Source organism: Budorcas taxicolor, chromosome 11 (genome assembly GCF_023091745.1).
Source record: "Budorcas taxicolor isolate Tak-1 chromosome 11, Takin1.1, whole genome shotgun sequence".
Classification (NCBI taxonomy): domain Eukaryota; kingdom Metazoa; phylum Chordata; class Mammalia; order Artiodactyla; family Bovidae; genus Budorcas; species Budorcas taxicolor.
The window spans coordinates 166042135-166068865 of NC_068920.1; the positions used below are offsets into that span (position 1 = coordinate 166042135).

The 26731-nt window shown below is 54.3% G+C and overlaps 1 protein-coding gene across 1 annotated transcript in view; it reads left to right on the forward strand.

Annotated features, from left to right (window-relative positions):
• The window catches only part of CACNA1B (calcium voltage-gated channel subunit alpha1 B), a 204997-nt gene that overhangs the window by 168684 nt on the left and 9582 nt on the right, over positions 1-26731 (forward strand). The window contains exons 32-39 of the mRNA XM_052647676.1: positions 4716-4721; positions 8148-8264; positions 8655-8720; positions 9862-9953; positions 11978-12122; positions 15869-15996; positions 21496-21592; positions 24339-24447. Coding sequence (XP_052503636.1) covers positions 4716-4721; positions 8148-8264; positions 8655-8720; positions 9862-9953; positions 11978-12122; positions 15869-15996; positions 21496-21592; positions 24339-24447 — 760 coding nt within the window. The remainder of the gene's footprint in view (positions 1-4715; positions 4722-8147; positions 8265-8654; positions 8721-9861; positions 9954-11977; positions 12123-15868; positions 15997-21495; positions 21593-24338; positions 24448-26731) is intronic.

Sequence of the window (26731 nt, forward strand, 5' to 3'; positions counted from 1 at the left end):
CCAGTAAGCTGGGTGTTCACTGACCGACACGCCAACAGTCCAGTAAGCTGGATGTCCACTGACCGATACGCCAACAGTGCAGTAAGCTGGATGTCAGCTCGTGAGAACAGATTTCTGTCTGTTTTGCTCATTGCTGATTCCAGTGCTTAAAACAGTACCTGACAGTTGGCAGCTATTCATAGATACTTACCGAATGAATAAGAGAGAAAAAATAAAGTGAATATTTAAGTTTCAGAAGAGGACTAAGTAAACTGCCATCAGTCAAAGATGGCATACTGTCTGTGGATGAAATCTAGGATAATCTAAAACTAATTGCATGTGAGATTGCTCAAGAGAGTGTATTGCATTTCGTTACAACGTCAGCACTCCCGACGCTAAACCTAACAAGGTGTGTGTGCAGGATCTCTTTGTGCAGAATTATCAAACTTTACTGACAGGTGTTAAAGAAGGCCTGAATAGATGGAGTCATACGTCACGTTAATAAGAAGTGTCAATGTCGTAGAGATGACAGTTTTCCCCAGTTGATCTACAGATTCAATGCAGTTTCAATAAAAGTACCAATTATTTTGCTTTTCCTTTTGTTTGTCTCTTTTTATGCAATTTGGCAAGTTATTTTTAACATTTATAAGAAAAAGAAAGGCTCACAAATGGCCAAGATACTTGAGAAGAAGGTGCTGCTGGGGGGCTGTGGTGGGGAGGCTGCTCCTGACAGTGAGGAGACCTCCTGGAAAGTTGTAGCAATTAAAACAGTGTGGTGCTGGCATAGGAATAGCTCAAGAGCCTGGACACAGACTCAGTTGTGTTTGGAAACTTGGTGTGTGACTCCCTGTGGGCGTAACTGATGAACAACACAGGGGAAAAGAGAGATTGGATCTTGGTTTATACCATTCACAAAAATACGCAAATGGACGAAAAAACTTAAATATAAGAGACAAGACGTTAAGAGTCTTAGAGGGAGATGCAAGCGATTATCTCTAAGGCCTTGAGATGGGGATGATTTGTTAAGCAAAATATATGCAAAGTACCAGCCATAACTGGAAAAAATTGTATAAAATAAAGGTTTTGTTTCTCAAAAGGAGGAATGCCAGTCCATGAGCAGGGAAAGCATAGTCACATCACACTCCTTCATGTGTGTGTGTTAAGATCTTTGTGCGGTGCCTGTCGTGTGCTCAGCACTGTCCTAAGTGCTGGGACAGATGAAACTCCTGTTTCATCCTAGTGGGCAGGACACACAGTGTCAGTGACTGGGGGGGAGACAGAGCAGAGGGCGTGAGGACTGGGTGCTCGTGTGTCGCTGAGGCGCGGCTCCAGGCAGCGAGCTGGGCTCACGAGGAAGCAGAGCTGATCCGAGCTGGGGGCAGCAGAGGCCCCCGCAGGGCTGAGGGGGTGGGCTGTGCAGTCGGTAGAGCTTGGCTTTTCTTCTGAGTGAGACGGGAGGACTCGGAGGGTTTTGTGAGGAGCGACACGATCTGGCTTTTAAGACCACAGCCCTGGTGGCTCTGTCGAGAAGTGTGTGCAGGTGCACGCAGAGGCTGTTTTAGCTGGGTTGTCCTAGAAACAGACCTGAGACAACGGTGTGGTTCAAGTTGTTATCTGGAAGCGAGTGGGAAGGAAGGTGGGCAGCTCGTGGAAGGTGCTGGCAGGTTAGCTACTGTTCTATCCCTGGGCATCCCCACCAGGCATTGTCTGCCACAGGTAGAGGGGCCAAAGAATCACTCTATATTGGGCTTCCCTGATGGCTCAGTGGTGACGAATCTACCTCCTAGTGAAGGAGGCCCGGGTTCAATCCCAGGAAGATTCCCTGGAGAAGAAAATGGCAACCGACTCCAGTATTCTTGCCTGGAAAGTCCCATGGACAGAAGAGCCTGGCAGGCTGCTGTCCATGGGGTGGCAAAGAGTTGGATATGACTTAGTGATTGAATAACAACTCATCATTTATTGATGTTAGGCCTGGGAAAGCTTTCAGGAACAAAGATATCAGCTCTGACAACTGGATATTGGGCCACAGAAGATGTGTCTGTGGCCCAGCATTACTGCCATGAGCCAAGAGTGGAGCTGGGGGGCTGGGGTGCAGTGAGACATGGTCAAGTTCTGGGTGTAATTTCAAGGTAGAGCTGTAGATGAGTCAGATGGGAGTGTGAGGGATGAAGCAAGGATGGTGTCAGAATTTTTATCTGAGCGCTTGGAGAAGTGGTCGGTCTTTCATTGAAAAGGGAGAAAATTGTGAGGAACAGGTTTTCTGAGGACGGTCCGGCTGCACTTTATCCATGTTAGAGTTCAGTCCGGCTGCCCACCCTGGAGTCGTCCGTGGGCAGCTAGAGGAGACTCGGGCCAATGGTGTAAGCCTGGGAATTGTGAGCCTGTAAGATGGGATGGTATGAGATCCGCGGGAGCAAAGAGTGTGAGACCCACACGTAGTGACCAGGGCTGGAGGGCAGAGGCCTTGCAGACTCCGGTGGAGGTTAGTGTCCAGAGTGTGCAAGGCACTTCTGTGAGCCGAAGGTATAGTTGGGCATCTTACAGAATAGAAGACATAAATGGCCATGGAAAGATGCTCAACCTTATTTGTAATCAAAGAAATACAAAGTGAAATGGCACCGAGATGCCATTTCACACCTACGGTTTGTCAAACAGAACTTCCGATGTTGCCAGCGGTGGGTGAGGATGTGGACGCTGCTGCTGGGTGTCTGGGAAGGTCGGGCATGTCTGTAGCTACACCCTCCGGGGTGCAGGTGTGCAGGGTGCCTGAGCGGATGCACCTGGAGACGGTTTTACTCTGATGCTCATGGCAGTGTCTGCAGCAGCAGTAACAGCAGAAGTGGTGTGCTGACGCAGTGGGTGATGTCCTCATCGAGAGGGTGCCCCTCAAATCGGTGTTTGCTCAGGACGCCCTCATCGAGAGGGTGCCCCTCAAATCGGTGTTTGCTCAGGACGCCCTCATCGAGAGGGTGCCTTTCAAATCGGTGTTTGCTCAGGACGCCCTCATCGAGAGGGTGCCCCTCAAATCGGTGTTTGCTCAGGACGCCCTCATCGAGAGGGTGCCCCTCAAATTGGTGTTTGCTCAGGACGCCCTCATCGAGAGGGTGCCCCTCAAATTGGTGTTTGCTCAGGGCCAGAGCCTAAGCTCGCCTGAGCCCGAGGGGCTACATACAGTCTAATCCCTTCACAGAGTTAGGGAAAGACAAGTATAGCACATTTTAAGAGTTTGGGCTAAAACAGTAAAGAAAAGCAATTATTAACAACAATTAAGTGTAGTTACTACATCTGGTGGAGGAGGGCATGGCAACCCACTCCAGTATTCCGTCCTGGAGAATCCCCAGGGACAGAGGAGGCTGGTGGGCTACAATCCCCGGGGATCGCGGAGCCAGACACAGCTGAGTGACTAAGCACAACCGCATCTGGGGAAGAGAGAGACAGGGAGGGCTTTCAGAGTAACGGGGGCGTTCTAGTTCTTGAGCTGGACGATGAATATATGGATGATCTATTACCTTTATTTAAAATGTGTGTGTGTATGTATATAGTTACACATATTCTTTTGTTTACATGAGGTGTTTCATGGTTTTGAGAAGTTAATGATTCAGGCTGAAAGCTGAGAGCTGCCATTTTAACCAAAAAATCAAGGTTGTTTGTTTTGCCAGCCGTTGGCCTTGCAGTACGGTCTGAGTGCCACCTGTCCACTGTGTGTGGGCTTCCCACTCAGAAACGGTTCCCCCGTGTGTTTTTTGACGGGCGCTCTGCTTCCCTGGACACAGGAATCTTTATTCTCCTGGAAAAAAGGATCCAAACACTGGGCTTCCAGCTGCAAGGGCACAGCCCCGGGGCTTGGGCGCGTGTGTGCCTCGTCAGCAGTGGGTGGTGGCTCAGGCGGCTAGTGTTATAGACGTGCTGTCTCCCAGGGATGCCTCTCCAGAGAGAGGCCCTGCAGCTGCTGGACACTTGAGGGGCAGCTTGCAGATGTTCGAGACCCTCCAGGGCAGCCTCCCTCAATCCTGCACACTCAGCAGGTCTGGTGGGAGTGCTCAGAATCCGCCTGGTCTCAAAGCTCAGCTGCCCAGCTGCTGCTGATTTCCGAGGGCCGTCTTCTTGCTGTTCTGCCTGGAGGAGGAAAGATGAAAGCAAGCCACCCTGTGGATTTCCGTGTTGTTTTCCTTTCTCCATTTGTAGTCACTTCATTTGTTACTTTGTGGACGCACTTTTTTTTCCTGAGGCAAAAATATGAGTGTCAGTTGCCACCCCCAACTTAAAGTCACATAGAACAACAGCCTTAATAACCAGGGCCGTATAGAGAGAGTGCTCCAGACCAGCGTGAAACTGACATTGATTTCTTTGCCTGGAATAAAAAAATAAGTGTCTGTGAGTCATCTTTGGATTTGCATTACAAACAAATGCAAATGACGCCTCTGTCTGCGTAACCTACAGATTTCAAACGTGTTTTGATCTGGTTCATTTTAAGCAAAACATGCAGTTTACCGAAACCCTGAGATTTCCCAGTGAGGTGTTCAGAGTTTGAGTTTTCGCTTGTGTTGATGACTCATTTTCTCTTTTGTTTTCTGTTTTTGTTCTTGATTTACCCTAACCTACCTGCTGACTCACGCCACCCAACCAACATACAATGCGAAAACCATGTCTCCGTCTGTATGTTGCGCGCCTGCTGCTCAAACATCCCAATTTGTAAATAACACGCAAATATCCATCCATGAAAACATCACGTATAGGAAACGGTTGGTTTCATGACTTATACAGTTCTTGAAGCTCTCTGGTTTGCTTGCACTGCTGTCCTTTTCCTCTGCTTCCTGTCACCCTCACCGCCGCCCTCCTGTGCTCAGAGCCCAGCTGTACCCGCCCCCTCTGGCCTCTAGCGCGCTCTCCCTGGCTCCTGGGCCCAGCAGGGCCTTCTGAGGGCCCTCAGGGGCCACTTGATCACGGGAACTGGCCTTGGGCCAAGGGAGGAGATAGGGGCTTCTGAGTGGGAGGCAGGTAAGTGTCGAGACGGAGTCAGAGCTGGGGGCTTGCTGGATGCGAGGGTGGACCTGCTCCCCGTAAAGTCCACGGTTTCTGCCGCGTAGCCATCTCCCTTCTGTCTACCTCTGTTGGCCAGCAGACCAGGTGGGCTTGGGTCCACCTCTGACGAGGTCTCCTGTCGGGTCCTTCCTGGACAGACCTTCCGTGGAGGCCTGGCTGGGGGGCACGAGCCTCGGGGGATTGTCCTGACTGAGTAGGAAGAGGGCCTTTGCCCCAGGAGGCAGCGGAGAGCTGGGCCTCCATCCAGCACCGTGGATTCCCGTGTGCCCTGGTCAGCGAGCTTGTGTGGAGCCCGTGCAAGTGGTGTGGACGGCGCCTCCTTCCGGTCTCAGGAAAATCTGAGGGAGCGTGGGGATGCTGGAGCCGAGGCCTCGGCTGGAAGGTCATGCCAAGAGCAGATATTTCAGTTTCCTGAACAGAAAGTGAGTGTGGTGAAGCGGTTCACAATCGGAGCAGAAAAGCTTGAGTTTTAAGAAAAAGACTTTTAAGCCGCAGAAGTGCCAGGCTGCATCTTTAGCACGGGCTCTGCTGGCGTCGTCAGGCCCTGGCTGAGTGGAGCAGGCCCCTCGGGCTTGCTCCTTTTCTCTCTGTCTCTCCTCCTGCCTCCCCCATCATCAGTCCCCTCGAGAACGAAGCTGAGTAGGAGAGCAGCTTGTTCCCCGCGCGGCTGCACCTCCTCCCCAGCACATGTGGGGCCCCTGGCACGTGCGCACAGCCTGAGGGGGAGCCCCTTGTTCTGCTGTGAGTCTGCCCAGACGCAGTGATGTGCTTGGACACAGGAGGTGAGGGCCTTGGCCTGGGGCCCGCTTGTCTTTGTGGCTCCCATCTCAGTTTTCTCGATGATTCCTCACCCCCAGGCGTGACGTCCTAACACCGCCATCGTGGGGAGGAGGAAGCAGGCCCTCAGTGGAGCTGGGGACCAGTGTCCCCCTCAGTGTAAAGCAGCTGCTGCGTGGAGGGGTGCAGCATTGACCTTTCCGGCTCAGAGGCAGGGGTGATAAGGGGGGGCCTGACGTGAAAGCAGGTGTGTCTCCTCCAGGGTACAACGGAAACCGTGGACTCTGGGGGATGGGGAAGGCTGTGTCCACCTCCAGGGGGTTGGCTGAGGCCAGGGGTGACCGTGCTCAGCCATGGGGAGGCCGCCGCGTGCTCGCTGCCCCCACTGCCCAGCATGCGGCCCGCTTGGTGGTGTCTGGCGGCTCGTGCTCTGGGTGCAGCCATGCTGCGCTCAGGCCATCACACTGCTTGCGGCATCTGTAGCTGCCTCACCACCCTCCTTCATGACTCTCCAGGGCTGTCTGTCTGTTGGCAACCCCGCCCTCTCCGAGGTGCCCACTGGAGCCCCGAGGAGAAAGTCTGGGAGGATGGGTGGCGCCTGGGTGTCAATGGGAAGTCTTATGTGGCTGAGCTCTGTGTCCAGGGACTTGAATGGACAGCACCTTCCTCTGTCTGCTCTGGTGTCCGTCCCTTCTTTATTACCCAGGAGACTATTTCCTCCCAGTATTTTCAGGGAATCATCGTGTCGTGCCGATTGCCTGAGCAAAGTGCTTTTGCCCTGGCCCCTCCAGAGCCACGTGTGCAGGTGGTTTCAAAGTGAAGAAGCCTGAGGAGGCAGCCCCTCGCCCTTGCTGTGCTTCACTGTCTTGTACAGAGGGCTCCCTGACACCGTAAACAGTCCCCCTTCCAACCTCCTGAGAGCGCTGGCTCACCTGAGAGTCCTCAAGGCCCAGGGGACTCAGATAGAGAGTGTGGATGTATCTCATCTACCCTGTCTGCCCTGAGGGTCTCTTTCCCCAGCACAAGCTAGTGAGGGAGCTGCAGGCAGATGAGAACACCCTCCAGGATCACGTCCCGAGGTCCACTCTGCCTTCTTGCTGATCTGGGCCACAGTCAGCCCTTCTGTGCCTGCGAACTGCCCTGTCCCCCTGTGGCATTGCCTAAAACTCGGCACCACCCCCAAGAGTAGCTTATGTCCCTCACCAGCAGACAGTCCAGAGTCCCGGGTGTAAGTAAAGAAGCCAGCCCCTGAGATGAGGCAAGCAAGGGGTGGAGTGAGGCCTGTCCCCTGAGGGACGCCTCGTCCCAGCCAAGGTCAGATGGGCAGCCCTGGAGCAGGACGCCGCTCCTCCTAGGCCCTGGCACCTCCCGCATGCGCTCGCCGTTGCTGCTGCCTCGTCCAACACCTGCTCTCTTTTCCGTGTCTGACCACTGAGTCTGGCAGCACAATGTGTCTAGCCTGAGCTGCTTGCATATTTTAAAACAGCAAAGTGTGAGGAAGCTGCTCTCAGGCTGCGTGTGGGTGGGCAGAAGAGGGCACCTGGTCTCTAAGCAGGCAGGGCAGGAAGCCCCCCGTGCCCCTGAGCACCCTTTTCTACTCAGGGACACTGCCCAGAGCCGGGCCCCCTGAAAGGGATGTGCCAGGGATTCAGGTGCCCTTGGGCCAGGGTGGAAGCGTTACTCCCGGGTCATCTGTGGAGTCCGGGGATTATCGGTTTGCTTTGTGCTTGACTTCAGACCCTCTGGATGAGGGCATGCTGCGAGACATCTTGGGTTCTCTGGAGCAGAGGCCGGTCTGGGGGCTACGGAGGGGGCTTCTCGGGTGGCAGCAGCAGGGCTGCCACCACCTACACCTGCGGCCAGCACTTGTCTGCAGGTCCCTGCCTGGCCCCAGAGGACGTGTCTGCCCCTCCGCTGGGCCCCGGGTGGCAGGGCCTTGCTGGCGTGTGGGAGACAAGGGCATGGCCACCGAGTCTGAGGAGAGGCAGCCCCGCCCAGTCCCTGGGCTGCTCAGCCGTGTCCTGCAAGAGGCGGTCAGCGTCGGAGGCCTGGCTGCGGGCGGCCTCCCGTTCCACCTGGCAGCAGGGAGCTGCTTCACAGGACTTCTCTGTCCCTCCCTGTGGAGGGAATGTCTCTGATTTGCTGCATGAGAAGTTGTTTGCAATGACAAGCTTTCCCTCTGGAAGATTTTCTGGTGGCTGATTGCTGCTTAGACTGTGGAGCAGTCTCTCTCTTCACCTGCTTTTATTCGGGGCACAGTGACTCGGGGAGGTGGGTGGGGAGCAGCCTCCCGGTGCCTGTGGGAGGCTGGTTTCTGAAGGTCAGAGCGCAACCTCTTTTCCCTGCAGAACAACTTCATCAACCTCAGCTTCCTCCGCCTTTTCCGTGCCGCCCGACTCATCAAGCTGCTCCGCCAAGGCTACACCATCCGCATCCTGCTCTGGACCTTCGTCCAGTCCTTCAAGGTGAGGCTGGGCGTGACCAGGCGGGGCCTGACCTCTCCCGCGTTGTGCCGGTGGGGGAGCTTCTGCCCCACCGCCCAAGCACGCTCCTTGGGAAGAGCAGGGTGGGTGTGGCCCCCGCGGTTCCTGTGACAGTTTGTAAGGACACTTCCAGGTTTACAGAGAGTATCTTGTTTACGCTCACAAAGGGCTGAAGTGGCTTTCACGACTTGATTTGTAAACGAAGATGATGGGCACTTGGTGAAGGGGCTTGGTGGTCAGTGGGGCTGGGTCTGTAGTCAGCCGAGGCTGGTGCCGCCCGGAGGCCCAGCCAGCGTCCGCTCTCCAGACGTGGTGCAGGCAGGGGCCGGGTGGCTCCCCGGGTGCTGAGCCGCCCTCCCTGTGTCTCTGCAGGCCCTGCCCTACGTGTGCCTGCTCATCGCCATGCTGTTCTTCATCTATGCCATCATCGGCATGCAGGTGGGTGTGTGCAGGGCCACCGCGTGACAGCAGGGGCCGGTTGGCACTTAGCAGTGTTTCTGTGAGCCAGGTGCCAGTCTAAGCACTTTGTGAACTTAATTCTTAGGAAGACTGTTCTGTGCCTGAGGCCAGGCATTGCTACCCTCTGTGGACAGATGCGCAGCCCTGCTCTTGTGTGGAATCCTGCTGGTCTGTGTCAGGGCACCGGTGGGCACGGTTGCTTGGGTGCTGGGCCCGCACAGTGTGGAGTGTTTGAGCATATCCGCGTGGCCCAGGTGGCCTGCGCCGCCGCAGCTGGTCATGCCTTTTGCCCAGGAGCACTTCTGAAGGATGTAGGGATGCGAGGTGGTCTCAAATGTTAATTTGTGGTGGGAGGAGGCAGTGTCTTAAAGGTTAGCTGAAAGCCGATTTTTAAACTCTATTTTCAGAGATTGAAAGTTCTCTTGCTTGAAATTTACTGAGATCCGATGTTATTTGAAACAAATACATGTTTTTCTTGCTTTGGTCTATGGACATACAAAAACATAGCCCAGTGATCTTTGCTTCTGATGGATATATGATAATTCATAAATCTTAAGCTGGATTCCAGATTCTAAGCTGCTCAGAGTGAGGGGCTCATCTGCATTTCTAACCATGAAAGAAAGAAATTAAAACGGGTACAAAGCCCATTGTGGTGTTTGCACAAAAGTGTTAAAAAAAAACTTTCAAGTGATCTATCAGAATATCAGTATAATTACTGTTTCGGGGGCATTGATGAGAGAGTGAATTTTAAAATGACTCTCTGCTTTTGTCTAGCAGAGCCACCTAAGCTTAGCTCCGGGCCCCGCTGTTGACTGGTCATGCTGTTTGATCCTGGACAGGCCCAGAGCCAGAGCCTGCGCAAACTGGGCTGTGGGACAGTGGCATGTTAGACTTTCCAGAGGTTTTCTCTTCCCTGGAAAGAAATGCACAGATGCTGCTGGAGCCAGACACCCTGACCCTGTAGCCCCAGCAGCAGTAGTGGCAGCTCTGGTCGGGGTCTCTGGGTGAGGGCAGTCCTGGCCCATCCCCACGCGCACGCCCACAGTCTCTTGCCTGGCCACGGCTCCTGCAGGCCAGCGGCACTGGTCTGCAGCGCTGGCTGCCTTCTCCTCCACTGCAGGTGTTTGGAAACATTGCTCTGGACGACGACACCAGCATCAACCGTCACAATAACTTTCGGACGTTTCTTCAGGCCTTGATGTTGCTCTTCAGGTGTGTTGTGGGAGGTGGAGGTGGGTCCAGAGCCAGAGGCCATCAGTGTGTTGTGTAGAGGTGGGTCCAGGCTCAGGGGTCCTTCATTCAGGATGGACCCAGCCTGCCGCTCCTGGGCACACTGGCTTCTCTGCGGTGGGCCTTCCCAGTTTCTCCTCCCTTTCCGCTAGTCCTTCCTTAATGGCTCCTGGGCCTGAAGGGAGGCCCCCGAGGCAGTCGGTCTGAGACCCCTGGGCCGGGCTGGCTTGCCTGCCTTGTCTCTGCTGCCCAGTGAGGTTTTGAAGGACGGGTGTCGAAAGAGACTTTCTTGGTGTGCCATCCCCAAGCTTCCCATCGCTCGCCTTAGTGATTTCGGGGATCTCTGGGATCAGGAAAAGCGGGCAGCAGAGAGCTGCTATCGACAGGGTGCACCTGCTCAGTGGCCCAAGGGACCAACCAGCCAGACATGTGGATCTGAGGGCAGCTCCATCCGCCTCCATTGCTCGCAGCAGCTGCAGTTTGCACGGCTCCCGGGTGCAGTCAAGGGGCGCACCAGGGCAGGGCCTTGAGGAGCACAGACTTGTGTCAGCTCAGAGCCCTCCCTGCAGAGCTGTATGGGGGATGGCCCCCCAGCCATTGCTCTCAGGCATGGACGCACGTGGACTGTGGCTGTCCACCACCTTGACGTAAGAAGGCACTCCTGGGTAGAGCCCAGAGGGTCGACTATGTCTCCTTCATTCACTGTGATACTCAGGGAGGGGGGAAATGTGCTCTCTTTAATAATTGATGATGAGGGGCCTCATAATAAACTAATATTTAGTTAATAAATAAACAGCAGACCCCTTCCTGAGGTTTCCCTGCTCCACTTTTGGGGACACCCAGCTCAGCTGACCCTATGCAGATGTATTTGGGGGGTGTGGGAGTTCATCTTTTGGAGGGTGAGCTCAGCCCAGGCCTGCTTCACTGAGCTGCCTGGAGAGAGTTTCTGACTTACTCTTTGCATCAGATAAACAGCATCCTCAGGCTGACACTTCCCCAAGTAGTGTCATTTCTCTGGACTTTAGCTCTTACATCCTCTTCATTTCTTTGTTTATTAATATCCTGCTTTGTGTGACAAAAGATATGAAGCCAGCCTTGCTTTTAAACCTTTGATCTCAAAGACCTCTGTTCCTTCCTCATCACGTGGGCACCCTCATCATTCAGGCCTGGCACAGGCTGAGCCGGCCATTGTCAGTGGGGAGTGGACCCAGATTCTGCCCAGGACTGACCACACGGCGGCATGCTGGGCCCCCTGCAAGTCTGATGCACATCTGGCCCCTGTGCTGGCTTCACGCACAGGAGCGAAAGGCCACACAGGCGGGCTTCTGTAGTAGCTGCTCAGGGTCGAGGGTTCTTGGTGTGTTCAAGAAACAGTAGGGGCGGGGGTGGCTGCAGTAGAGTGGATGGGGACCGTGGTAGGGGATAAGGTCAGGGCAAAGGCAGCTGCAGGTCCGCAGAGCTCTGGGCAGTCATGTAGGGGGTCCTCGGGGAGGCCTTTGATCTGATCTGGGCTGCTGAGCGGGGAGTGTCCAGTTAAGGAATTGTTGCTGCAGCTCAGAAGTGGCTTGTTGCTCAGCCCAGGGAGGTAGGGGTAGTAAGAGCCTGGCTGGTTTTGAAGGCAGGTCAAGATGTGGTGAGAGAGAGGAGGCAAGGATGACTCCCATGTCTTTGGCCTGAGTACTGGGAAGGATGGAGTCACTGTGTCCTGAATCCAGGAGGACTAGGTGGCACACGCTCGGGAGGAGATCAGAGGCCACGGAGGGAGCTCACCATGGTGCTGACCTCGGTGCCGTGATCTCTCTCCTGTAACACGTGCTTTCCCACTTAGCAGCAGCTTGAAAATCTAATGCCAGAGGTTTCTTTTTAAGAATCAGCATCTGTTAGCCAGACCTAACACCTATGCAGGATCCCTATGGGAGGGAACGCAGTTCTCCTGAATTCCTGGGCTTCCTTCCCGGCCAGTCCCGGGCCTTCCCTCCTGGCCTCACGCTCTGCCCTCCTCTCAGGAGTGCCACCGGGGAGGCCTGGCATGAGATCATGCTGTCCTGCCTCAGCAGTCGGGCCTGTGACGAGCTCGCCAACGCCACAGAGTGCGGGAGTGACTTCGCCTACTTCTACTTCGTCTCCTTCATCTTCCTCTGCTCCTTTCTGGTGAGTCCCGGACCCTGTGCACACCCCACTGCCACATCTGCCTGTCTCAGACCAACTTGAGTCCCCCTGCTCTCTTGCTGACATCTGATTTTGACCCATGATGCATGCAAGCTGATTCCATGTTGATGGTCCTTGTTTCCCTGGAGATGAGGACCACGTTAATCCTGAGAGGACCCACTGAGTAAGGAGCTCCTGTGGGCCTGCCTTTACTTCCGTGGAAAGGCTTTTACGTTTCTGTGGGGCACTGTCCCTCAGGTCTCAGCTAGAAGGACTTGCACCGTGGTGGCAAGATATGAGCACCAGCACTCCAGCCAGCCTGCCTGTGCCTGATGAGGTTCAGGAAACTCATGGGGTCAGCGGGCCACGTCGCAGTGTGTGGATTTCATTGCAAGTCCGCAGAAGCCTCTGGGAGACTATGCACAGTGACATCATCTGCTTGACATCTTAAAACGTCACTCTGGCTTCTGGTCGGGAGAGGCTGTGTGTGGCCAGGAGCTGACTGGAAGTAGCAGCTGGAGAAGGGAGGGTGTGCAGGAAGCTGTGTGGACGGGGGCCGCCCTGTACAAGCAGAGGTTACGTGGCTGGTGACTGAACATGGGCATGAGAGGAAAAGGGGAAAGAGAGCTGTGTTCCGGGGTTTGCTGGGGTGAGGCAGTGAATGACACTCCCCAGTCGGAAGGCTGGGGAGCTGCAGGTGGCGGGCGGGAGGGAGTGGAGGCGCGTGGGGGCCTCTGGCTGGAGATGTAAGCTTGTTGTCATCAGTGATCGGTGTATCAGTCAGGCTGGATGATACCCTCTAGGTCCCTGTGTGGTCCAGAGACCCACGACTTAAGCATCACCTGAGCACTTGTTAGAATTTCAGATTCCTGGGTCCCTTCTAAGAGTTACTGTACTGGAATCTTTGGGAGAGGGACCCAAGCGTCTGAGTTCTAACAATCTCCCAGGTGCTTCTACTCCCTCCCATATATATACTTTGCTGTACACTTAGCGTAAATCAACTATACTTTAAGAAAAACTTTAAAAAATTAAATACAAAAAAACCCAATGACAAGATAGGAGGCCTCATACTTTGTGATTTAAAAACTGACACCAAAACTTCAGTAAATCAAAACAGTATTATACTGGCATAGATCCAAACATATACACTGAAGGAAAAGAGTTGAGACTAGAAATAAATCCTCATATACATGGTCAAAAGATTTCTAACAAGGCTGCTGAAACCATTTAGTTAGGAAAGATAATCCTTTCAACAAATGGCGCTGGATACCCGCATGCAAAGAAAAGTGGAGTTGACTTTACTTTCACCACATAGGAAATTAGCTGGGGACTTCCCCGGCTAAGACTCCACACTTGCACCGCAGGGGGTGCGCGTTTGATCCCCAGTTGCGGAAACAGGATCCATATGCTATGGGGCATGGCCACAAAAAAGAAAAAAGAAAAGAAATTACCTCCAAATTGATAAAGACTTGAAGACAAGAACTAAAACTATAAAACTCTTAGAAGAAAACATTGTAGTCTCAGATTCATAACCTCAGATTTGGCAAAGGATTCTTAGATTTGATACCATAATCCTGAGTAAGAAAAGGAAAAAATGGGCTATTCAAAATTTTAAACTTTTGTGCATCAGAGGGCACTGTTATACAAAATGAAAAGGCAACCCAAGGAATGGGAGAGAAGTTTCACAAGTCGTGTATATGATAAGGGGTTAGTATCCAAAATACATAAAGAGCTCCTGCATCTCAACAATATAAGATAACCATATAAAAATGGACAAAGTACTTAAAGAGATATTTCTCAAAGAAAAAAAACTGTACAAATGGCCAACAAATTCATAGAAATATTCTCAACATCAGTAATTATTAGGGAAAAGCAAATCAAAACCCATGAGATACCACTTCATACCTATTAGTATTGCTATGTGAAAAAACAAGACGAAATAACAAGTTTTGTGAGGATATGGAGAAATTGACACCCTTGTGCACTGCACATGGAAATGTAAAATGGTATAGCCACCGTGGAAAACAGTATGGTGAGTCCTTAAAATAGTAAACGTAGAATTATAGTATGATTCAACAGTTCTACTTCTGGGCACAGCCCAAATGTCCATCAGCAGATGAATGGATAAACAAATTGTGGTTCAGTTCAGTCCCTCAGTCACATTCAACTGTTTGTGACCCCGTGGACTGCAGCACACCAGGTCTCCCTGTCCTTCACCATCGCCCGGAGCTTGCTCAAACTCATGTCCATTGAGTCAGTGATGCCATCCAACCATCTCATCCTCTGTCCTCCCCTTCTCCTCCTGCCTTCAATCTTTCCCAGCATCAGGGTCTTTTCCAATGAGTCAGTTCTTCGCATCAGGTGGCCAAATTATTGGAGTTTCAGCTTCAGCATCAGTCCTTCTAATGAATATTCAGGGTTGATCTCCTTTACGATTGACTGGTTTGATCTACTTGCAGTCCAAGGGACTCTCAAGAGTCTTCTCCAACACCACAGTTCAAAAACATCAATTCTTCAGTGCTCAGCTTTCTTTATGGTCCAACTCTCACATGCAGGCGTGACTACTGGAAAAACCATAGCTTTGACTAGATGCAAAGTAATGTCTCTGCTTTTTAATATGCTGTCTAGGCTGGTCATAGCTTTCTTCTAAGGAACAAGTGTGTTTTAATTTCATGGCTGCAGTCACCATCTGCAGTAATTTTGGAGCCCCCCAAAATAAAGTCTGTCACTGTTTCCATTGTTTCCCCATCTATTTGCCGTGAAGCGATGGGACCAGATGCCATGATCTTAGTTCTGTGAATGCTGAGTTTTAAGCCAGCTTTTTCACTCTCCTCTTTCACTTTCACCAAGAGGCTCTTTAGTTCTTTTTCACTTTCTGCCATAAGAGTGGTGTCATCTGCCACAGTTGTCATAAACAAGACCTGCAAAGGAATGTTACTCAGCCGTAAACAAGAATCAAGTTCTGACAAGTGCTGCAATAAGGGTGAACTTCGAAAGCATCACACTAAGTGAAAGAAGCCTGACACAAAGGTCATATGTTGTATGGACCCTTTTGTTTGAAATACCCAAAACAGATAACTTTCTAGGTACAGAAAGGAAATTGGTGGTTTCTAGGGAATGGGAGGACAGAGGTATAAGGAATGATTACTTAGTATCATGTATTCTTCAGAAGTATGAAAAAAATTCGAACCTAGGGAAGTGGTGGTTCACAGTTGTGCAGACACTAAATGCCGCTGGATTGTAGATTTACTTGTATGTTAAGTGAATTTCAACTCAGTTTAGAAAAACAAAACAAAATGCCTGAGTTTTAGGTCTCTAGAGCTCAAGTTATTAAGTCCAAACTCGCCACTTTCCTTGAAGGCTTAGGTGAGAAGGGGAAAGCTGGGGACCTCACAATGGGGAAGATTAACCCAGATGGCAGGACAGATGGTGAGCAGGAGTTGATGGGCCTGAGTGAGGATGGTGCAGATGTAGAGACTGAAGCCTTCAGAGGACCAGATCCTGGGCTGGGGTTGGCCTGTGGGACCTGGAACCAGGGAAGGATGCTGCTGTTGGTGGTGGTGATGTGCAGGGGGCCTGGGAAGCCCTCTGAGAGGTCATGGGGAGAGCAGCTGGGGCAGGCTCTGCCTGAGTCAGTGACCTCTGCTGCCCTAACTGCCTCACACAGAGACTTCTGCTGCAGGGGAGGGGCAGGGCAGTGGGCAGGCTGAGGTTTCTGGACGTCACCTCTTTTCCTTCCTGTCCTGCAGATGTTGAACCTCTTTGTGGCTGTGATCATGGACAATTTTGAGTACCTTACGCGGGACTCTTCCATCCTAGGGCCTCACCACCTGGACGAATTCATCCGGGTCTGGGCTGAGTACGACCCGGCTGCGTGGTGAGTGAGCCCCGGTGCTGCGTGGCCCTCAGGGCTGGTACACACCACCCACAGGTCTCAGCACAGGGCCGGGCGGCTACAGGCATGTTTCGAGCGAGCGACCCCCTCTGGGTTTTGGTTGGGGGTCGGGATTCCGTCCAGCTTCCTCCTGGGCGGTACACTCACGCTAGCTCCCTGTGCCCTTGTGTACAGCTCCCTAGGCTGAGAAAGCCTCTTCTCAGGCCTGCAGTCCAGCCCTTAGGAGGTTGCCTGGGGGTCATGGAAGGTCTTCAGGGGGTTGTGACACTCAGGTTCCTATTGGGCAGGAGCTCACTGTCTTCTCACAAGGCATGTCACATCTGGGTTGTGAGAGGTCACAGGGTGTCACCCTCTCATAGCTCTGAGGCCTTTGTGGCCAGAAACAACGTGAGGCCTTAGTTCTTTCCCTCCATGGGCTCGGGGCCCATCTGCCTGCTACCTCCCGGAGGACAAGAGCCAGCGCGCCTCTCTGTCACCAGCCCAGGCTGTGAATAGAGGGTATTCGGTAACCTGCTCTGGAAATCGGATGAACTGCCAGAAAAGATCCAGCGTGTCTGAGGCTCTTTGGTCGTGGTGCAGAACTGATACTGTGTTGCTGTTTCATAAGTGAAGTAGAGTCGCTCAGTCTGTCCGACTCTTAGCGACCCCATGGACTGCAGCCCACCAGGCTCCTCCGTCCATGGGATCTTCCAGGCAAGAGTACTGGAGTGGGGTGCCATTGCCTTCTTCATGCTGCTTCGTAAGTGAGGGCCGAGTGCTTCCAGAGCAAGGGTCTCCTGAAGAGTGACTGGGTCAGAAGACAGTGAAGACGGTGTGTTTCTTTTGAGGGAGTCCTGTACACCTGTGACGTCTTGTCCTCAGGCCCAGCTCAGCAGTGTGGGTCCTCCACTGCCCGTTTGTCTGTCCCTTTGTTGAGTTTATCCCCTTGCCCGTTTGTCTGTCCTTTGCCGAGTACTCGTTCCCTTGCTCATTCACTCAGGCACCTCCACAGCCAGGACGTGAAGAGTCACTGAGGACCTGCCCTCTGCAGCAAGACACGGGGTGTGCTTCCCCTTCTTTCTCGCAGGCGCCCCAGCCTGCCTGCGTCCCTGTTGCGTGACTCTGCGTTTGGTCACCCCTAGTGTGGTGGAGGCCTGGAGGAGATGGTCATTGTCCTCATGGGAGGACCCTGGGACTCTGAATCCAAGCTCAACAAGGGGAACACTAGGGAGCTTTCTGATTCCCCAGACCCCCAAAGGGCTGGGAGCTTGCCTGGGCTCCTGTACCAGTCTTCCGATCCAGTCTTCTTAGACTTCACACCCCATCATAGTGAGGACACAGAGGTGCTGTGTGAGGCCCTTTCCACTGGGCAGCGCCAGGGCCCTGGGGCTCTTCTGGGCCTAGAGCATCTCTGAGTGTGTCTCACTGCCCTGGAGAATTTACAGTTTTCATGCAGGGCAGAACAAGCCTGCCTGCTGTTATGTCTTACGCTATATATGGCTTTCCGTGGTCTTGAGAGCCCTGTCATTTTCAGCACATTTGCCTGTAGCACGCGCTGGAGTTCACAGGCTCAGGCGTATTCCTGGGCTGTCTGGTCAGGAAGGCCCAGTCAGGTTGAAGGGGAGACTGATCACACCTGAGACCTGGTCCTTGGCAGGCAAAGGGCAGGAGAGAGTCCAGCTGAGGCAGGACTGAGGCTCATTCCAGGAGGACCCTCCTGACTGTGGCCAGAAGAGTTACTGCTGTTTCTGGGCATATTTTTCCCCAGAGGAGACCTGTGTTGTAGAAAGCAGAGCGATTGTGTAGAATGTGATTTGGACTAATAGGCAAAGGAAGATCAGTGCAGGGCTGCCTGGGGGGAGTGACGTCCCCCAGATCTTTGTGGACTGTAGACCCAGTACCTCCCCAACAGCCCAAAACTGATCCAAGACATACAAGAAGTGGACCTGGGCCAGGCTGCAGCTTTGCGATTGTGCACAGAGATGCTGACTGTTTCCCAAGCCCAGAGTGCCAGACCTGGGGCCTCGGGAGGACATGGGCATTCAGGAATACGGTGAAGAGCTTATGGAAGAGTAGGGAACAACACGGAAGCGTCGCCGCAGAGCAAAGCACCATGCAAGGTAACACACGACCTGTGGTCCGGAAGGAGCGCAGACATGGCCTGCAGCTGACACTCAGACCTGCTGCTCTGGTGAGGGGCTGGGTGGAGACGGCTAGGCAGACCAGGCTTGGACCCCTCCTCTGGGCAGGCCGGGGCATGCTTTGAGGCTTCCATTAGCCTCTCTGACCGACGCAGGGCCCTGACCATCTTTATTTCCCAGGGACCATCTGCCGTCTCCTTATTCTTGGGGAGCCTGAAACAAAAGCGAACTTTATGAAAATCTCTCAAGCTTTTGTGTGTCTGTGTATATACTATGTGTGTGTGCACAAGCGTGTGCATGTGTGTTCTCTGTGCACAGATCTGTGAACAGAGTGTGTGTGAGCGTGTTTATGTGCAGGCAGGCACACACCTGTGTGTACATGTTTTTGTATGCATGTGAGGGCAGCGCATCTTCACGCGTGTGTGTGCGCATGTGTGTGTGAATGCAAGGCATGGGCATGTACGTCCCATGTTCCCTGCTCTTCCGTAACGTGTGCATGGGCATGTACGTGCGTGCATGTGTGCACACACGTGCTGTGGGAAGGTGAGGAGGACATGGCGTTACTGCCTTCTGGTGCCACCTCCCCCGCCTTCCCTGGTGCTGTTGCCTCCGCACTTCGTGGGGAAGTGCAGAGACCCTGACGGAGAGTCAGGACCACCCCACGAGTGATGAGTCTGCTCATCCTCACACTAGTCCGTCTGTCCAGTAAGCATCCTGAGCCTGGGCCTTGCGCTGGGGCCTGCACCCTCAGCTCTGCTCAGCCCAGCCAGCCGTGGGCAGAGGAGCTGCAGTGTGAGGCCAGGGCCTCTCTGAGCCAGGAGAGGCTGGTGAGTCAGAGGAGGTGGCAGCTGAGCTGAAATGAAGGGGCAGGATCGATGGAGCTGTGAAGGAGGGGTGGAGGCAGAGGGAAGGGGGAGCTGACTGTCTGGCTGGAGGGGAGGACACACTGTCAAGCTGCTAGGAGGATGGCTGTGAGGGGCCGAGAAAGGCCCTGGCGCTGGGGTCGAACAGCCGCCTTTGGCTTTGTTTCATGGACAGCAGGAACAGTTTTGAGTCAGAGTGATGGTATCAGGCCTGCACTTTTCCTCTGGTGGCATCTGAGGGGTTTGACAGCAGAAGAGAAGAGAGGAATGGGGTCTTGGGAACTAGGGCTTTGCCGGGCTTCCAGCTTCTTCGTGGGCGTCCTTTGGGTCCATGAGGTTAGCAGGCACTTGGCTGAGGCCAGAGTGGGGCTTTCCCTTTATTCCCTCTTTCCCAGAAGTAAACGCAACACAATTTGGAGCTAGTTTGATGGGGCCATGGTGCGGGAAAGGGAAGCAATGGCATTGGCCGGGGTGCCCACCTTGGGACAAGGGGGTCCTTAGCTGGACCTGCAGTTTCCAGGGGAGGACACGGTAAGTTCAGGGAGGTGGGCATAGTCAGGAGAGCCAGGTGTGGAGAGAAGCTTCGCCAAGGGGGCCCTGGCGTCTCAGGCGCTGAGGGGTGAGGGAAGGGGCCGTCAGAGAGCCGATGAAGGAGGCCCAGGTGTAGCCGAACCGGCAGCTGTGCTGCGTGAAGTGGACACTGTGGCCTGACACTGTCTGTGTGGAGTGTCTCCTGCCTGCTGGGGGCTCTGGAGATTGTCGGGTTGCCGTGTCTCCTGATACTCCCTCTGCCCACCCCTGGGCCCCCAGCTGGGTGCGCCTCCCCTGGCTGCACCTCCAGGCAGGGCAAGGCTGGGCGGGTGGGATGGGCTCCTCGTGCCTCCGTTGCTGTAACCTGTGGCGTTTCCTTCCCCGTCGCCGGGTGCATCGTAAGGGTAATGCGCCACCCGTTGGCTTAGGGACGAGCTGCCCTCGTGTGTTGGCCTACAAGGTTCTCTGCTTCAGAGCCCCCATCCGACATGCTCTTCCCTGCCCGCGGTGCAGACACAGCACACGCTCCCTGCCTGGTGTGGAAGTGACGACACCTCTTGCTCCTCCTGCCCTGTCCTGCCCACACTCCAAGCCCCTGGACGGTTTGGTTTCCCCGACCCCTCCAGCTGGCTGGGGGCAGGCAGCTCCGTGAAGCCGCACACAGAGCTTTCTGCTGGGCCCTGAGGACGAGGACCAGCTGCTGGTGGGAGTAGGGGGCCAGGTCCCGCCCGTGCCGAGGAAGCGGCCGTCTCACCCACATTTGCCTCTGCACTCTTGAGGGTGGGCTGATGGCCACACGGGCCAGAGGCCAAGGGCCCCAGAGAGGGGCGTATGGGCACAAGTAGACCAGGAACAGTGGCCCCAGCAACCCAGGGTTTCAGATTCCTGCAGAGGAGAGGGCAGAGGCGGTGGGGACCCAAAGACAGGTCCTCCTGCTTCACCTCTGGACTGATCCGCTCGGCTGAGCCCAGGAGTCTTGGGAGGAGGACCGGACCCAGGACCATCTGGGGTGGATCCACTGGCCTGGAGAAGGCTGTTGCTCCTCTCTCTTGGGTGGCCTGAACCTGACCATATCTCTAGGAACCCAAGCAGGTCCCATAAGCAGCTGTCCCAGGGGTGGAGGTGAGGCTTCCAGCCTGGTGGCCAGTCTGCCTAAGGAGGTCACAGTCATCAACCCTAAACACCTACCTTGGTCTAGAGCCTTGTTCCATATGTTGGTCCCAGCCCTTCCTGGTGTGCTGTCAGGAGGCTGCAAGGGTGGCACCAAGCCACATCCCACCCCAGCGACCCCAACTCCACAGTTTGCTGCTCAGCTCTGATGCAGCAGCAGCCCTGCTCTGGACAGGGCTTGGGTGTCTCTGGGCTTGTAACAGGGCTTGCCCCCACGGACCTTGTCTCTGGAGCCACGGGGCCCCCTGCAGAACAGTGCGGCTCCCACACTAGTTTTCTGGCCTGCATATAGGCTTTTCTCCAATGTTTAAGCCTCTCGGCTCACTTGGAAGCAAATTAGGCATGAAGGGAAGCTGGCATTCCTGCCGTGGTTCCCCAGCCAGCCTCTTTGCTCACTGCACAGCTGTCTTCCGGCTGGCGTGGCGAAACAGCTCTTTTCCCATTTGGCATTGTCCATGGCTTCTAGAAGTGGAAAGTCAGAGTTGACAGCCCACAGCCTCCCTGATGCAGCCTCTGCCATCTCTCCATGTTCTCTAGCTCAGATGCCCCCTGCTCACTCCCTGCATGGGGCCAGAGTGTGGAGGTGAGGCTGGGGGCCTGGGAGGGGATTGAGCCTCCCCCACAGAAAGCCCTCGTTTTGCTTGTTCTGACTTCCAGCGTTTACTCCGACACTGGTTAACTGGCTCTTTTCTTGTCTGCTTCCTCCCCCACCCTCCTGCCGCACCCCTCCCATGGACCCTCCCGTGGACCCTCCCGTGGACCCCACTCTGCCTCGGTCCTGTGGGCCCGGTCTCCAGTGGGCGCATCAGTTACAATGACATGTTTGAGATGCTGAAACACATGTCCCCGCCCCTGGGGCTGGGGAAGAAATGCCCTGCTCGTGTTGCGTACAAGGTAGACCCCACCCCTGCACCCCACAGGCTGTCTGTGCTGGGCTCCCATCTCTTCCGGGGCTTGTCTGTCTGCTGCTCTGCCATCTCTCCGTTCCTTTCTTTTCTCTGTCCCAACCTTCTCCGCTTCCTTCCCAAACAGAGGGAAACAGACACTGTGAAGTGTCTCTCCACTGGCCCCTTGTCCCATAGGGCTGCCCCCGCTGAGAGCTCCCCGGGAGGCTCAGGAAGATGGAGCCAGAGCCCAACAGCTGCCTTTTCTCATTCCCTTCTCTTCCTCAGAAAGGAGGGGACAAACTAGCTTTTTTGACAGAGGCTGTTTTTGTTCTGAGCTCAGGACCACACTCGGCTCCTCTGTCCCCCAAGCCTCTGTCGTGGGCAAAGTTGTCCAGCCCGCAGTGTCTGGCCTTGCAAGGCCTCTGCAGGGTGCACCTGTGGAGCCCACGCCCAGCTCCACATGCACTGAACTTCGCGGGCTATGGAGGGGGTGTTGTCTAGAGCTTCATGAGTCCATGGAGCCTTGAGAAGGAAGGGTGCTGGAGAGAGGCATCCTGCCCTCATTCCTGGGCCTCCAGAGGGTCCTGTGGGGTGAGAACAAACTCTGGGGCCTGGGTGGTCCCATGTCCCTCCCCCTCTGTTGCCGAGGGCCCAGTGGTCTGAGCTGCAAAGAGGGAGTAAACTGAGGACACTACCAGACCTCCCCCTGGGAACGTGAGCAGGCCACGTGGCCGCATCCCCAGGTCTGTTCCTACCTGTCCCTGCATCCCCAGTCACCCTCCTTGGTGAGTAAGCACTTCCCGTCCCCCTAGCACTCCCCGCCTGAGAGCCCTCCAGCAGCCCCAGTGGCTACATGACTCAGCCAGTACTGATCTGGAGCCTAGCTGCCATGTCCTTGTCTCTGAGCAGGCTTCCTGCAGAGCTTTCGTCTGTCTGGCTCTGTCCACGCTGTCTGTTTCTGTGCTCTGATTCTGGGCCTGCATCTGTCCCCTGGCTCAGCACAGCCTCTGGGAGCTAAGTGGCTGCTCTGGGCCATACGTGATGCCTCTGGTGTCCTCCTTGGTCCTCCCCTGCCTGGCATGCCTGTCGAGGCCCTGCACGCAAAGCTGTAACACTGGCCCCAAGAAGGAGAGCTCTGTCCACACCGGCAACTGTGGCCAGGGCAGGCGGGGAAGGCCGTGATGGGCTAGCCTTTGGAGTTCCTTCTTAGGTGTGCTGGCCCACTCCAAGGTTCTGGGTGTGAAGAGACCAGGGGAGGCCTTGCGTTTAGTGAGAGTAGGTGGTCTTGGTGAATGGGGAAGGGCCCAGGAGATGCACGGAGGGCCATGGCCGGAGGGTCTAGGCCCAGGCAGAGGTGCCCGTCTGTTTGCCCTGGCCTTGCCCCTCTGCTGCTCCCAAACTCCTGGCCCTGCGGGGCCTGGGCAGGCAGATGGGGGGCTCTGGTAAAGGTGCCCTGGACAGAGCTCTCCTCTCTGGGAAAACACCTGCTTGTTCCACCTTCATGCTGGCCCCTCGAGAGGAATCGTCTGCCTCTCCCACTGCCGTCGGTGCTGGCCTGCGGGAGCGCTGCGCTCTGGGAGCCGTGTGTGCCACGCAGGCGATGAGGGAGGCCCCGGGACCGTGACTGGAGGTGCCACGTGGGGCTTTGCCAGCATTAGGGGCCAGGGTGTGGGTCTTGTCTCCAGCCACCTGCCTTCCATCAGGCTGAAGACTGGATTGGCTCCAGAATGCTGGGGGTAGAGTGGCCCTACCCAGAGAAGGGGCAGAGAGGCTGCCCTATCCCAGGGTTTAGGCTTGGCAGAGGACAGCCTACCCCATGGAGTGGCCCTGTACCCCCACCTCTAGCTCCCATCTTGGTAAGGAATAAAGAGGCTGCTGGGAGAGGACAGGGGGCCACTGCCCCCAAGGGCTCCACTTGGCCAGCAAGGCGGCCACCCCATGATCAGGACATTCCAGACACATCTGAGACCGTTTTGCTCCTGGAGATCATGTAAGTTCTTAAAGCCTCAGGCTCTGGACAGCTGCTGGTTATTACCAGAGGAATTTGGTATAGACACACTCCTATTTCCAGCTGTTCTGTCCTAGACAATGGAAGAGAGGGAAGGGGGCTGTTCACCTAATGGTGAAACAGGGAGAAAGCTTGCACAGGCCCCAGTCTGGCTGAGCGCTTGTGTCCCTGTGGGATGGCCCTGGGCCCCTGTGCAGCTGGCTGAGCCCGAGGCCCTTGCAGTCACATCTGTCGGGTCCTTCCCCCGTAAGGAGCTGGTCTCTAAGAATTTCCTTGTTGCCTTGGGCTGGTGCCATTGAGCATCCTTCCTTAGCCCCTAGCTAGGTGGTGAGACACAGAGGCCATCCCGGGGCTTGTGTCTCCTCACTGGGAGCTGACCTCCGAGCTTGCGGTCCTGGCTGCCCCACCACTTGCCTGATGCTCCTATCTGTGGGCTGTCCCAGGGGTCCTGCCCCCCAGGCCCCTCTTCAGCCTAGGCCACACACTTGTTCTATCATGGGCAGTGGGCTGGGATCCCTCTGGCTGAGACATGTCTGTTCTTTCAGAGGAATCCAGGCTTCTGGCCTGGCCCCATTGGACAGTATTTACCTGGACTGCTGTCTTTCTGTAGCCAAGGGAATCCTCAGCTCAGATGAGGGCCGGGGTCCAGGGATAGTGTGAATGCTGGCAAAACTCCTATCCACCTAGCGTCTCCCGGTCCTGGGAACCCTGGGAGGCCCGGCCTGATTTGCCCTCTTATCCCCAGCGCCTGGTTCGTATGAACATGCCCATCTCCAGTGACGACATGACCGTCCACTTCACATCCACGCTGATGGCCCTCATCCGGACTGCACTGGAGATCAAGCTGGCTCCAGGTGAGAGAGGCAGCCTGGAGGGGGGGGCCCAAGGCAGGGCCATGTGACTGCGCCGCCGTCCCCGCCGAAAGCCACCCCAGGCAGCTGTCCAGGGCGGGGAAAGGGGCCTGTCTGGGCGGCTCCTTGTCAGACACTGACCTTGTCTCCTGAAACCGTCCTGCACGTTAGCGCTGCAGCGACCCCGTTTTCGTGTAAGGAAGCTGAGGTGGAGTGAAAGTGAATGACCCCAGATGACCATAGTCATGCGGTACTGGAGCCTGCATTACATGAGCCAGTGCCCCTTACCTGGTGGAGAGCACCCCTTCCCCATCGTGAGCCTAGTCCCCCCTCAGGACCACGAAGCCCCCACCAGACCAGGGAGGAAATGGACCTCCTGCTTGTCCTCCTCTCCCGCCCTTTCACATGGTGACTGCTTCCCCTTCACAGAGAAAATGAAGGGCCCTCCCCTACGGTGCTTCCTCCCTGCATCCATGCCCTTGAGCTTGGCCCTCTCTTGTGTAAAGGGATGAGCTGAGGCCAGTCTCCCCTCTTTGCATATTCTATTTTCATCATCAACCCTAGGATGTCATGCCCAAAATTCTATATTCTATTTCTTGTCCTATCAACTGTCTCTTCTGGGTTATTTTTATCAGTGTATAAATGTGCTGTTATTGTTCCTGGTTTTTGGAAGCTCCCCTCTTCCCCTACCCCCATCAGCTTCTCCGTTTCCCTCCTTCCCTTCCTGGCAACAGGAGAAGCGGGTCTGCGTCGCCTTTGACTTCTTTTCTAGTCTGCAGCCCAGCTTTCACGACGCGAAGCTTCTCTGGCACTGCTCTTGTCAAGTTCTGCAGGAACCTCCCCTTGCCTCGTGGGGCTGTCCACAGCCTGTCCGTAGTAGTCCCTCCCTTTTGTGTAAAACCCCTTGTGCCTTTTCTTTCTGTTTTTTTTTTTTTTTTTTTCCCAATCTCTGAATATCATTGTGTGCTTCAGACACACATTCTCACCTTTTCCCATGGCTTCACGTGTTGTGAATTCCAGTTCTGTATTTTCAGTCCAGGCCTGCTGCTAAACCCCAGGCTTATATAGCCCACACGTCATTCACCAACTCTGCTTGGAGGCGCAGTAAGCGTCTAGAATCCACGTGCTGACCCTTGAGCTCCAGATACTCCCCAGATCCCTCCCTGTCTCCATCGGTGGGACACTCTTAGAGCTACTCAGGCCAACACTTTGTGCATCGCTTTTATCTCCTGCTTTTTTCTTATCCTATTTCTGATCCATATTTCTGAACCCTTGCATCATCCTCTGACTCCACCTTCAAAATACACCCAGAACATGAGCAATGTCTGCTCTCTCTTCCTGCCGCCTCTTGGTCCACATCACTCTCTGTCGGGTCTGGGCTGGGGCTGTTGCAGGAGCCCTCCCACTGGTCTGCTTCTGCCTCTTTCAGTCTCCCTCCAACACGGCAGCCAGAATGGTCATGCTGGAAATCAAGCCAGTAACACTACCAAGCCTCTCGCTAGCCGGACCGCAAAACAACAACCCTCTCGCTAGCCGGACCGCAGAACAAGCCTCTCACTAGCTGGACCGCAAAACAGCAAGCCTCTCGCTAGCCGGACCGCAAAAATAGAAGACAAAAATGACGAATGTACGGAAGGGAAGAGGGAGCGCTGCTGTACATCCTCCTAACACTGAATGGACAACAAGGAGGTTTTATGAACAACCCTATGTGCATCACTTCAGTAACTTAAATGAAATGGAAAAATTCCTTGACACAAACTACGAGGCTCTTTCAAAAATAGATAACCTGAAAAAAGGAAATGGATAATCTGAGTAATACTGTATATATTAAATAAGTTAAATTCATAGTTAAAGATCTTCTTAGAAAATCATGGGTCCAGTTGGCTCCATTGATGAAGTCAACCAAACATTTAAGGAGGAAATAATTCTATACAAACTCCTCTAGACAATAGAAAAAGAGAAGCTAGTTTCCAGTTTATTTTATGAGGCCAGCATTACTCTGATACCAAAACTAGGCAAAGACATTACAAGCAAAAATGATAGACATTCCTCATGAAGACCACAAAATTTTCAGTGAGTGTTAGCAAACTGAATATGATGACTAGTATTTATCCCAGGAATGAAAAATGCAAATTTGAGCTCAATCAATACAACTTAATATATCAAAGAAGAAAAACTATATGATTATCTCAGTAGATGCAGGAAAAGCTTTGACAGAACTCAGCATCCACTTATGATACACAAATTCTATTGTAAACCAGAAATTAAAGCAAACTTCTACAGTCTG